We start from the raw sequence: 12,826 nt of genomic DNA on the forward strand, positions 1-12,826 counted from the left end.
GAAGGAAGGAAGGAAGGAAGGAAGGAAGGAAGGAAAGAAAAATAGGGGAAAGAGAGGGAGGGAGGAAAGGAAGGTAGGATGGATGGGGAGTGATTGAGAGAAAGAAAAAAGGAAGAAGGAAGGAAGGAAGGAAGGAAGGAAGGAAAGAAGGAAGGAAGGAAAGAAGGAAACATAAAGGAAGAAAAGAAATAGGAAGGAAGGAAGGAAGGAAGGAAGGAAGGAAGGAAGGAAGGAAGGAAGGACAAGAGGGAGGGAGAGAGGGAGAGAGAAAGGAAGGAAGGAAGGAAGAAAAAAGGAAGGCAAAACAAGAGGGACGAAAGAAGGAAGGAAGGAGCATGTTTTGTATACCCAAACACCCACTAAGAAAAGGCGCCTGAGAGCTGGATAAAGCACGCAGGCAGAAAAGGCTCCTGCCCTCAGGATCTCATCGCTTTCTTCCCCCCCCCCAGGTGGATCCCGATGACGTCTTAACGAAGGAAGAGCAGATCCTGCTCCTGCTGAAAGCCAAGGCCAAGTGTGACAGACACATGCAAGCGAGGGGGACCCAGGTGCCAGGTGAGTGTGCACCTTGCTGTGTATCTCCCTGTGGGGTGCAATTTCAAAAGCTTTAGTTTTTCTGGGATTTTCACTTTCATTTTATTTTTATTTTTTTGCACAAAAAAAGATGAATGTGACCTGTGGTTTGGATGATTAGCCAGGACAGATTATAGCCATGTGGCCCAACCTTGGCTAATTGAAGGTGAGTGGACTTCAACTCCCAGAATTCTCAGCCACAGCTGTGCTGGCTGTGGAACTCTGGGAGCTGAAGTCCGTGGACCCCAAGATTGCCAACGTTGGAAAATCCTAGATGATAGAAAGGAGAAGAAGGAGGAGGGAGAGTTCTGTGGGGTCCTTGGTGGTCTCTGAGCTTGGTGGCTTTTTTTGCGGACGTTTCATGACCCTACTAGGGAATGTCATCAGTACACTATTTTCCTTCCTTCCTTTCTCTCTCCCTCTCTCCTCCCTCTTGTCCTTCCTTCCTTCCTTCCTTTCTTCCTTCCTCCCTCTTGTTTTGCCTTCCTTTTTTCCTTCCTTCCTTCCTTCCTTCCTTTCTTCCTTCCTTCCGTTCTTTCTTTCTTTTCTTCTTTCTCTCTCCATTCCTTTCTCCCTCCCTCTTGTCCTTCCTTCCTCCCTCCCTCCCTCTTGTTCTGCCTTCCTTTTTTTCCTTCCTTCCTTCCTTCCTTCCTTCCTTCCTTCCTCTCTCCCTCTCTCCCTCCCTCTTGTCCTTCCTGTCCTTCCTCCCTCCCTCTTTCCTTCCTTCCTTCCTTTCTCTCTCCCTCCCTTTTGTCCTCCCTCCCTCCCTCCTTCCCTCCCTCTTGTTCTTCCTTCCTTCCTTCCTTCTTTCCTTTCTTTCCTTCTTTCTCTCTCTCTCCATCCCTTTCTCCCTCCCTCTTGTCCTTCCGTCCTCCCTCCCTCCCTCCCTCTTGTTCTTCCTTCCTTCCTTCCTTCCTTCCTTTCTTTTTCCTTCCTTCCTTCCTTCCTTCCTCCCTCCCTCCCTCCCTCCCTCCCTCCCTTTCTTTCTTTTTTCACCTTTGGCTAATTCCAGAAAAGGATCTCCCGTTCAGAACCCCTCCGCTGGGATGGATCCTCCACTCCCTCTCTCCCTCTTTCCCCACAAACAAACCAACAAACCAAAAGCCACATTCTTAGATTTATAAGCCTTCCTTCGCCTTGTGAATCCACAGGTTTATGTGCAAAACACGTCTTTCTGGCAGCCGCCCCTCAAATAATCCCCTTCCTTCTTCCGCCTCTGAGTGGGCCGGTCAGTTTTTCAGCCTTCCATCTTCTCGTTTCTCTTCATCCATTCCTACCACTTTGCAGAATCCAGCTAGTCCTTGTTTAGTGACTGAAGGTGCAACGGCACTGAAAAAAGGGGCTTAGGACCGGTTTTCACACTTAATGACCGTTCCATCATCCCCAGGGTCATGTGATCAAAATCCAGACGCTGGGCAACTGACTCACATTTATGACGGTCGCAGCGTCCCAGGGCCACGTGATCCCCTTTTGCGACCCTCTGATAGGCCGAGTCAATGGGGGAAGCCCAGATTCACTTAACAACCGTGTGACTAATTTAACAACCGCAGCAATTCACTTAACAACTGTGGCAAAACAGTCAGTTGTTCAGTGAGCTGCGTCCCATTTTAAAACTTTAGGTAATAATAATAATAATAATAATAATAATAATAATAATAATAATAATAATAATAATAATAATAAAGTTGGAAGGGACCTTGGAGGTCATCTAGTCCAACCCCCTGCTCAGGCAGGAAACCCTATACCATTTCGGACAAATGGCTGTCCAGTCTCTTCTTAAAAACCTTCCAGTGTTGGAGCATTCACCGCTTCTGGAGGCAGGTTGTTCCACTGGTTAATTGTTCTGACTGTCAGGAAGTTTCTCCTTAGTTCTAGGTTGCTTCTCTCCTTGATTATTTTCCATCCCGTTGCTTCTTGTCCTGTAAATCACTGCGGTTGTTAAGTTAGACACCTGGGTTGTTAAGTGAATTGGGCTTCCCCCATTTGACTTTGCTTGTCAGAAAGTCACAAAAAGGGGAATCACGTGACCCCGGGACACTGCAACTGACATGAATACAAGTCAGTTTCCAAGCAACTGCAGCCGAATCGGTCCTAAGCCCTTTCGTTCAGTGCGGTTGCAACTTCAAACGGTCACTAAATGAACTGTTGTAAGTCGAGGACTACCCACGATGACGCAGCCACCAGAGGAATCTTGTCAGCCACATCAGTTGGTGATCCGGCATGGCGTTGTCCGTTGTTGTGTTGGCCACATGTTCCTTCCCCCCCCTTCCTCCTCTCCCCCCCCTGCCCCCCCAGCAAAGAGGTTGATGCTTTTAGTTTTATTTTCTTTGCTATTTTGGGAACTTCTTAATTGGTGCCAGATGAGTCGAGTGGAGAAAGAGCGAGAGGCAGGGCCGGATTAGAGAGTGTGCAGAGCGTGCGAGCGGGTGGGGGATGCGTGTGCGAGACACCCCTTGGTCCTGCTGGATTCTGCTGCAGCTGTTCTTGCTTCGAACAATAGAACATATTTTAAGCAAGAATTTCCCCCTTTAATGCCTCTTGGAAGTTTGGGGTTTCTGTCTTGCTAGAAAAACATCCCTGAAAAAACAAACATGGTTGGTTCAAACCACGTGAAATTTTGCTTTTCGGCTGATTTTCCCACGCTCTGAATCCCCCCCCCCAATCTGAAGAAACCCCTTGGGGATTTCTCCTTAGATCATTTTATTGGCCTGCAAGCTTCAGATGCAAGGGGTTCTTTTTTCTAGCTCTTTCTACTCTACAATACAACGCAGTGCAATGCAATACAACACAACACAACACAGTACAATACAACACAATACAACACTATTCAATACAACACTATTCAATACAATACATAAAGTAGAATGCAACACAATAAAATATAGTTAATATAATATAATACAATATAATACAGTACAATACAGTATAATTAATACAGTACAATATAATACAACACAATATTGGATAGAATAGAATAGAATAGAATAGAATAGAATAGAATAGAATAGAATAGAATACATAATAGAGAACTGAATAGAATAGAATAGAATAGAATAGAATAGAATAGAATAGAATAGAATAGAATAGAATAGAATAGAATAGAATAGAAAATATGGAATGGAATAAATAGAATAGAATAGAATAGAATAGAATAGAATAGAATAGAATAGAATAGAATAGAACAGAACATAGGATAGGATAGGATAGGATAGGATAGGATAGGATAGGATAGGATAGGATAGGATAGGATAGGATAGGATAGGATAGAATAGGATAGGATAGGATAGGACAACACAATACAATACAATGCTTGAGTGGGGGGGCTGGACTAGAAGACCTTCAAGTTCCCTTCCAGCTCTGTTCTCTTCTATAAATTTAAAGAAGACATCAGAAGTCTACTTTTATGATGGCTAAATGTATGTTATCGGCCTATCTTTCTCTAGCATATCATGGTTTGTTTAGAATGCACCGCCCTGCCAAATTTGCAGAAAAATGTCTTGCAAGGAAGGTCTGTGCGGGTGTGGGTTGCGGGTTAAAAAAGTTAGGATGGGGTCCATGCCACTTAAAGCCCGTCCATTTTAAATAAATATCACTGAGGTAATGAAGATAAAAAGGAAGCAAGATTGGGTTGTGCAATCAAGGATGCCATCTTGACTTTTTTGACCTCTGTGTGTATATACATACACACACACACACACACAAAGCTATCTGCTCTGCGTTTCGCTCCAGTCTAGGAGCATTTTTTGCAGGCAGACATCACTACTGTGATAACTGTAAATTCAAAATTTTGTGGCTGACAAAGAGTTAAAGGGAGACTAGTATAGCTATTTCAAGCTCTTTAGCTCTCATCAGCTAGAGGGGTAAGATTAGCTGATGAGAGCTTTAATTCTTTGTCAGCCACAAAATTTTGAATACACACACACACACATACAGACATACAAGCAGTCCTCAACTTACAACAGTTCATTTAGTGACCATTTGAAGTTAGAACGGCACTGAAAATAGGGATTTGTTATCATTTTTCACACTTATGACTATTGCAGCATCCCTATGATCAAAATTTGGATAACTGACTCATATTTATGACGGTGTCCTAGGGTCTCTTTTGCGACCTTGGGACCAGCAAAGTCAATGGAGGAAGCTGGATTCACTTAACAACCGTGATACTAACATATCAGCTGCAATGATTCACTTCACAACTGTGGCAAGGAAGGTCGTAAAATGGGGCAAAACTCACTTAAGAGCTGTCTTGCTTAGCAACAGAAATTTTGGGCTCAATTGTGGCCGTAAGTCAAGGACTGTCTGTATTATATCGAGTATGCTTGGCTGTATCCTTGACATACAAGCATTCAAAGTTATAATAGCATTGGAAAAAGAGACTTATGGCCAGTTCTCACACTTATGACCGTCAGAGCGTGAAGGGATCAAAATTCGACAGCTGACGTGTTTTGATGCTAGTTACAGCACTCCAGGATCCCGTGATCCCCATTTGCAGACTTAACAACTGCAGTGATTTGCTTAATAATGGTGGCAGAAAAGGACGTAAAATTGAACGCCACTCACTTTACAACTGCCTCGCTTAGCGACGGAAATTCTGCTTTCCACTGTGGTCGTAAGTCGAGGACTCCCCGTGCAAAAGACAAAAGGAGATTTTTATTTCTCCAATCGTAATTCATGGGCGGGGCTTCCTTGAAATCTTCCAAGGGCGGGAGATGTGCGTCCTCGCGTTCCGATTGGGCCATCACGGGAGGACCGAGGCTGCCGATTGGTCGCTGGTCCTCTCTGTGTTTTGATTGCAAGCAAAGAAAAGTCAGAGAAAGTTTTTGCCCAACGAAAGGTTTTTCTGAGAAAAATCTGGCCATGAGCGGGCGCAGTCACGCCTGCTTGGTCTGGAATTAATTAGAGTGAACTAACGAGATGCTGGGAATGAAGTCAGAATTAATTAGGAGGAAATAAAGACACTGCGCAAGAATGCGACAGAAGTGGTTTCAAGGGGAGGGGCCGTGTTTGGGGTGTTTTTTTTTTTTTTTTAATGAACTCCTAAATCTGGTCCTAATTCCAGCAAAGGGGGCTTCAGGCTGCTGTGTCCTTTTCTGCAGCCAAACAAGCCGATTTGGGCAAGAGGCCCTTGCTCAAGCACCAGGTTGTACTAGATGACCTCTAAGGTCCCTTCCAAGCCTGTGATTCTAAGTTTCATGGTTAAGCTGGGACTAGAACTCACTGTCGCCTGGTGTTTGGTCCAAAGCCAACAGTACTCAGTAAACCTTCCTGGTATACTAGTTTTGGTACATCTTCTTCACTGTCCTTCTTTCAAAGCTCTTTTTTCTCTCCTTCAGCCGGGTTCAAATCCATCCTCAACCACGGAAACTCACCAGATGCCCTCTTTGGGTGCAATTTACACACGGGAAACTCCATCACAGCTTTGGGCAATTGGCAACCACCCTCTTTTTTTTCCTCAGAGGTGGAGAAATGAAATTCCCCAATCAAATTTTTTGGATTTGCCACAGTAGAGATTGACATCCTGGGATCTCCCATCCAAGTATTTATCCTGCTCACTGCAAGGGTTGAACACTTCCTTGGCAGATCAAAGTGCCCCTTTCAATCCCTGCCTTTCCTTATGCAGATTCTTTGACACCCGTTAGAGGGGTTTTTTGATAGATAGATAGATAGATAGATAGATAGATAGATAGATAGATAGATAGATAGATAGATAGATAGATAGATAGATAGATAGATAGATAGATAGATAGATAGATAGATAGATAGATAGATAGATAAGCAGACAGACACAGGCAGACAGACAGACAAATAGATAGACAGACAGACAGATAATAGATAAATAGACAGATAGATGATAGATAGATAGACACAGACATAGATAATAGATAAATAGAGGGAGAAAGACACACAGAGAGAGATGAGAGATATAGATAGATGAGAGACAGAGAAAGGGAGAGAGAGAGAAAGATATAAAGAGATACAGGGAGACGGAGATTAGATAGATAGATAGATAGATAGACAGACAGACAGACAGACAGACAGACAGACAGACATAAATAATAGATAAATAGATGATAGATAGATAGATAGATAGATAGATAGATAGATAGATAGATAGATAGATAGACAGACAGACAGACAGACAGACAGATAATAGATAAATAGATAAATACAGACAGATGACAGACAGACAGACAGACAGACAGACAGATATAGACAGACAGACATAGACAGATAATAGATAGACAGATAGATGATAGATATAGATATAGATATATAGTTCTTGAGTTATGACCACAATTGAGCCCAAAATTTCTGTTGCTAAGTGAGCCATTTGTTAAGTGAATTTCTAGCCACAGTTGTTAAGTGAATCACTGCAGCTGTTAAATTAGTAACAGGGTCGTTAGGCGAATCTGGCTTCCCCCATTGACTTTGCTTATCAGGAGGTCGCAAAAAGGGGATCACATGACCCCGGGATGCTGCGACCGTCATAAATATGAGTCATTTGCCAAGCCTCTGAATTTCGATCATGTGATCCATGGGAAGGCTGCAACGGTCGTAAGTGTGAAAATGGTCCTAAGTCACCTTTTTCTGTGCCGTTGCAACTTTGAACGGTCACTAAGTGAACTGCTGTGTGTGGAGGACTATCCTGTAATCCGTTGTGTATAAAATTTCCTTTTGTATAAAAAGCTGATTGGGATCCAAGAGAAAAGAGATGCAAAAATTATAAAGCCTGGGCAAGCGATGCATCTGTTATGTTTTATCATAAAAAATTGGCCAGAAATGCAGCTTAACGGTAATTAAAAGCCTGGAGAATTTATTGCATTTATTGGATGGAGGCTGGCAGCGTCTTGGGAAAAGGTTGATCGACAGGGAGAAAATGGATTCTAAGGGAGAGAAATCAAAGGAACCTAAATTTTCTGTAATTCAGGGAGTCCTTATCTTACGACCACAGTAGGCAGTACAATTGCTGTCGTTAAGCAGGGCAGCTGTTCAGCAAGCTGCACCCGATTTTATGCCCTTGCTGTTTTTAAGTGAGAAACACCCGATTTTACGACCTTTTTGCCGTGGTTATTAAGGGAATCACTGCAGTTATTAAGTGAATCACACGGTCGTTAAGTGAATCCAACTTCCCAGAAGGTGGCTGGGAAAGTCACCAATGATGGTCACGTGACTCTGGGATGCTGCAACCTTTGTAAGTACATGCCAGTTACCAAGTGCCGAAATTTAGATTATATGATGGAGGGGATGCTGCGACGGTCATAAGTGTGAGGACCGGTCATGTCACTTTTTTCAGTAGTATTATGACAGTCGCTAAATGAAAGGTTGTAAGCCAGACATGTCAAACACAAGGCCTGGGGGCCGGATGTGGCCCGTGAAGTGGTTTCATGTGGCCTGTGAAGCCATCCTGGAAACAGTGACGGAACGGCCCCCGCTGCCTTGGCCCTGGCCCAGGCCGGCCAGGAGGGAGCCAATGTACAATTTTTTGGGTGCCATCTTAGCACTTGCCCCGGTGGACCAGGCCTTGGCACTTGCCCCAGTCCCACCCCCTTCTGCCAGAGACCCTCAGATCTGCCCCACTCCTGCCCAGGCCCCCACAGGCACCCTTGACGCGAACGGTGTAGAGCTGGCCACGCCCAAATTAGTGGCTGCATCAGAATACATGGCGGACTCATCATTACACGCGGCCAGATTTTCCTCTCGGGCATTAGCGTCTAACGTCACCTCTCACAGACTTTTGTGGCTCAGACAGTGGCGAGCGGATGCTAGGTCTAAATGGCGGTTGGCCACAGCCCCTTACAGGGAAGGCCAGTTATCTGGAGAGGCACTAAATCCTTATCTGATTGAAAATAAGGATAAACGCAAGATCATGTCCCATCTTATTAGAAGGGCAGATAGAGTTACGCCCTACGTCAGTGATGGCGAACCTTTTAGAGACCGAGTGTCCAAAAATTGTCCCCGCCCCCGCTCCACCCCCTGCCCCGCCCCCACTCNACTCACCGCCTCCAGGGCCCGCCACAGATTGCCCAGGCAGCCCAGCAGCGCTATGGCGGCCACACCCTCTGCCCGCGCCCTGCAGCATCAACTGCATGATGGGGCGTGAGGGCAGAGTCCTGTCTACGCTGCCTGGCTGCCATGTCCTTGGCTGCGCTGCTCCGTGTGGGCCACACTTGGGGGCGACTCTCCTTCGGGGGGGCTGCTTGAGAGAAGGGGGTCGCAGGGGAAGGCAAGGCTGGGGCAACGGCACGTGTGCCCACAGAGAGGGCTCCGAGTGCCGCCTCTGGCACCCGTGCCATAGGTTCGCCACCACTGCCCTACGTCCTTTCGCTCAACCGAAACAGGGTCGAAATTCACTCATTTCTCCCGCCCTTATCCTCCCAGACCTGACCGTCAATTTCGACAGATCTGGTAACAGGGACGGACCCCAGACAGCAATTTCAGGCCAAGCGGCCCTTTTGGGGTGCAGGAGGCCGTCCTTTTAGAAGGTCCAAGTGACAGCAAGGGTGCCTCTGCCTTGAAATTTTGAAAGCCTTACAAACGCTCTCAGGCCGTTCGGAAGGCCAGAGTTAAGGAACGATATTTCGAAGATGCTGCTTCTCCAATCCCAGGCTCCTTGGCAGCTCGCCACATACCAAGGCTGTTACAATTAGTGGCAACAACAACAGGACGCAATTTCCAAAGACTTCAGGGCGTGGCTGAGTGTCCGCTTTAACTGCTGCCATTTTCAGTGCCTCTTCCTATCACCGATTTCGCTACTTATAAGTGTGCTGGCTACCCCATTAAGTTGGCCTTGCCGCCACTACCAGGATTATCAGTATGCTGGCTACCCCATTAAGTTGGTCTTGCTGCCACTAACAGGATCAGAAGTGTGCGGGCTACCCCATTAAGTTGGTCCTGCCTCCACTACCAGGAGTATAAGTGTGCTGGCTACCCATTAAGTTAATTTTGCTGCCACTACCAGGATTGTGAGTGTGCCGACTATCCGATTAAGTTGGTCCCACTGCCACTACTTCTAGCCACAAGTTGGCTCCTTGCTACTGGATCACCTCTACGTTGCAAACACATGGAGATTTACCTGTCTCAGGAACGTCGGGACAGTATCTGACCCCTAGTTACGCAAATTCAAAGGGAGCGAGTAGTCACCCTAGCAACTCTTTCTCAACTGCTAGGAAAGATGGTTTCCTGCATAGCAGTAGTTCCTTGGGCTCGACTCCACTCCAGAACCCTACAATGGTTCTTGCTCCCGTTCCAGAGACTAGGCCAGTGGTGGCGAATCTATGGCACGCATGCCAGAGGCGGCACTCGGAGCCCTCTCTGTGGGCACATGCATCGTTGCCCCAGCCCCACCTTCTCCCTTGGCCCCCTCCTCACTAGCAGCCCCCCCTGGAGGAGAGTCGCCTCCATTCACGGCCCATGCAAAGCAGCGCAACCAAGGACATGGTAGTGGAGCAGTGGGGACAAGACTCTGCCTTTGCGTCCCTTCACGCGCAGATGATGCTGCGGGGCACGGGCGGAGGGCGTGGTGGCCATGGCGCTGCTAGGCTGCCTGAGTGATCTGTGGCGGGCCGTGGAGGTGGTGGGTGGCCCAGCGGGCAGGGCAGAGTGGGGACGGGGGTGGGGGGGCAGTTTTGGGGCACTCGGTCTCTAAAAGGTTCGCCATCACTGGACTAGGCACCAGTTTCTCCATCCACAGGGTAAGGGTCCCATCACAGACCCTAAAATCCCTCCAGTGGGAGTCTCTCCAGAGATGGCCAAGGGGACCTTATACAAGGAGCCTAACCGATTCATCCTAACATCAGATGCCAGCCTGTTCAGCTGGGGAGCGCACCTGTAATCCCAGTTGGCCCAGGGTCGGTGGTCCCGGTCAGATCTGAAGCACAACATAAAGTGGTTGAAGGTCAGAGCTTTACATCTGGCTCTACACCACTTTAGCAGCACAGTGGCAAGGCAATACGTTCTAGTGTTGGGTATGTCTAGTTTAACGAAGAGAAGGACGAGGGGGGAGATGAGGGTATTCCAATATCTCAGGGGCTGCCCCAAAGAAGAGGGAGTCAAGCTATTCTCCAAAGCGCCTGAAGGCAGGACAAGAAGCAATGGATGGAAACTAACCAAGGAGAGAAGCAACCTGGAACTAAGGAGAAACTTCCTGACAGTTAGAACAATTAACCAGTGGAACAACCGGCCTCCAGAAGCGGTGAATGCTCCAACACTGGAAGTTTTCAAGAAGAGACTGGACAGCCATTTGTCCAAAATGGTATAGGGTTTCCTGCCTGAGCAGGGGCTTGGACTAGATGACCTCCAAGGTCCCTTTCAACTTTACTACTACTATTATTATTGTTGTTGTTGTTGTTGTCCTCACGGACAATGTGGTGGCAAAAGCCCATGTCAACAGGCAAGGGGGTACACACTCCGTGTCTCTTATGGCTGAGGCTCAATTGTTGGGAACCTGGGTGGAGTCAAACCTCTCATCCCTCAAGGCCGAATACATCTCGGGAGAAACAAATCGGCGAGCGGATTTCTTGAGCAGGGCCACAGTGGACCACTCTGAGTAGCGCCTGCACCCGGATCTCTTCAGGGAGATATCGGAGAGGTTTGGTCATCCAGTGCTGGACTTGTTCGCTACCTCGGCGAATTCCCAGCTCCCGAGATTCTTCTCCCGGTTCCCGTCTCCAGGGGCAGAAAGGGTAGTGCAGGTCGTCCTCAAATTATGGCTATAATGGAGCCTGTCCATCATGGTCGTAACTCGTAAAGTGGGTCGGTCATGCGGCTGACTTGATTCTGCAACCTTTTTTGCGACAGTCGTTAAGTTAACAGAGCAGTCGTTAAGTGAACCCATGGTTTGCTCTAGGCTGGCTTTGCTGAAAATCAGAAATAAAGGTGGGATTTTGGCAAAAAAAACCATTGTAAAATGCGATTTGTGACTGCAGGAAACTGCAAACTTCTGTGCAGGGCACCGATTGTCATGAATTCGAATTTGGGTTGTAGATACAGGCAGTCTTTGACTTATGACCACAATGGACCCCAACATTTCTGTTACTAAGTGAGACAGTTGTTAAGTGACTTTTGCCCCATTTTACGACCTTTTCTGCTACAGTTGTTAAGTGAACCACTTCAGTTTTTAAGTTAGCAACATGGTCATTAAGTGAATCTGGCTCCCCCCCATTGACTTTGCTTGTTAAAAAGTTGCAAAAGGGGATCACGTGATCCCAGGATGCTGCGACTGTCATAACTATGAATCAGTTGCCAAGCATCTGAATTTTGATCACATGAGGATGCTGTAATGGTTGTATGTTCCAAAAATGGTGCCGTTGTAAATTGTAAACGGTCACTAAATGAGTTGTTGTAAGTCGAGGACTACTTGGGCCCACAGTGTGGTCCATCGTGACTTAGAATGGCCACTAAGCAACTGGTCGTATGTCGAGAAGTACCAATAACAGCAATCAACCACCTCATTCTGAGGTCACGAATCTTGCAGCATGCAGGGGGTTGGACTGGATGACCTCTTAGGTCCCTTAGAGAGAGCCGATTCCCATCTGGAAAAGCATCCCATCTCTTCCCACTTTTCCTTCCCAGTTCGAATCCACAAAAAGAAACGCATAATTGTTTCAGAATGCCTTTTAATGAGTTGCGCTCCGCGTCTCCCATCTGGAACCGGTTGTGTTCTTCTCAATTTGTCAATCTTCCTGCACTTAAATTTGTTCCAGTCCATTTCAGCATGTTTATGATGGGTTTTTTTAAAAACAACAACAACAACAAAACACAAATAATGTTTGCCTAAGAATTCTGAAGGCAAAACAAGCATCTCGGGGTGAACACTTTGGGGCAGTTTTTGCAAGATGCATTAAAGTAGTGCAACGATTGCCCTAAGAACGAGAAACGCTGAGGCTCAAACGTATTCTCTGCTTGTAAACACACACACACACACATACACACACACACACACCTGTACAGCTGCAGCCATTTCTATTTTGGGGGGGACAGAATATTTATAGCTTAAGGGTTGAACTTGGGGTGGGGGATCCTTGATGCCCTCTGAGCTGGGTGGTTTTCTTGCAGACGTTTCATGACCCAACTAGTGAATGTCATTAGAGCTAGAAGGAGATGGGTTGTGGGGGGGAGGAGGAGGAGCAGGAGGAGCAGGAGCAGGAGGAGAAGGAGAAGGAGAAGAAGAAGAAGAAGAAGAAGAAGAAGAAGAAGAAGAAGAAGAAGAAGAAGAAGAAGAAGAAGAAGAAGAAGAAGAAGAAGAAGAAGA

General features: G+C 46.6%; 1 protein-coding gene across 1 annotated transcript in view; it reads left to right on the forward strand.

The window, feature by feature from the left end:
• PTH1R (parathyroid hormone 1 receptor) overlaps positions 1-12,826 on the forward strand; it is a 61,698-nt gene that overhangs the window by 19,086 nt on the left and 29,786 nt on the right. The window contains exon 2 of the mRNA XM_015814287.1: positions 450-555. Coding sequence (XP_015669773.1) covers positions 450-555 — 106 coding nt within the window. The remainder of the gene's footprint in view (positions 1-449; positions 556-12,826) is intronic.

This window comes from Protobothrops mucrosquamatus, unplaced genomic scaffold, assembly GCF_001527695.2.
Source record: "Protobothrops mucrosquamatus isolate PMUCROS unplaced genomic scaffold, P.Mucros_1.0 scaffold235, whole genome shotgun sequence".
In the NCBI taxonomy this organism is placed as follows: domain Eukaryota; kingdom Metazoa; phylum Chordata; class Lepidosauria; order Squamata; family Viperidae; genus Protobothrops; species Protobothrops mucrosquamatus.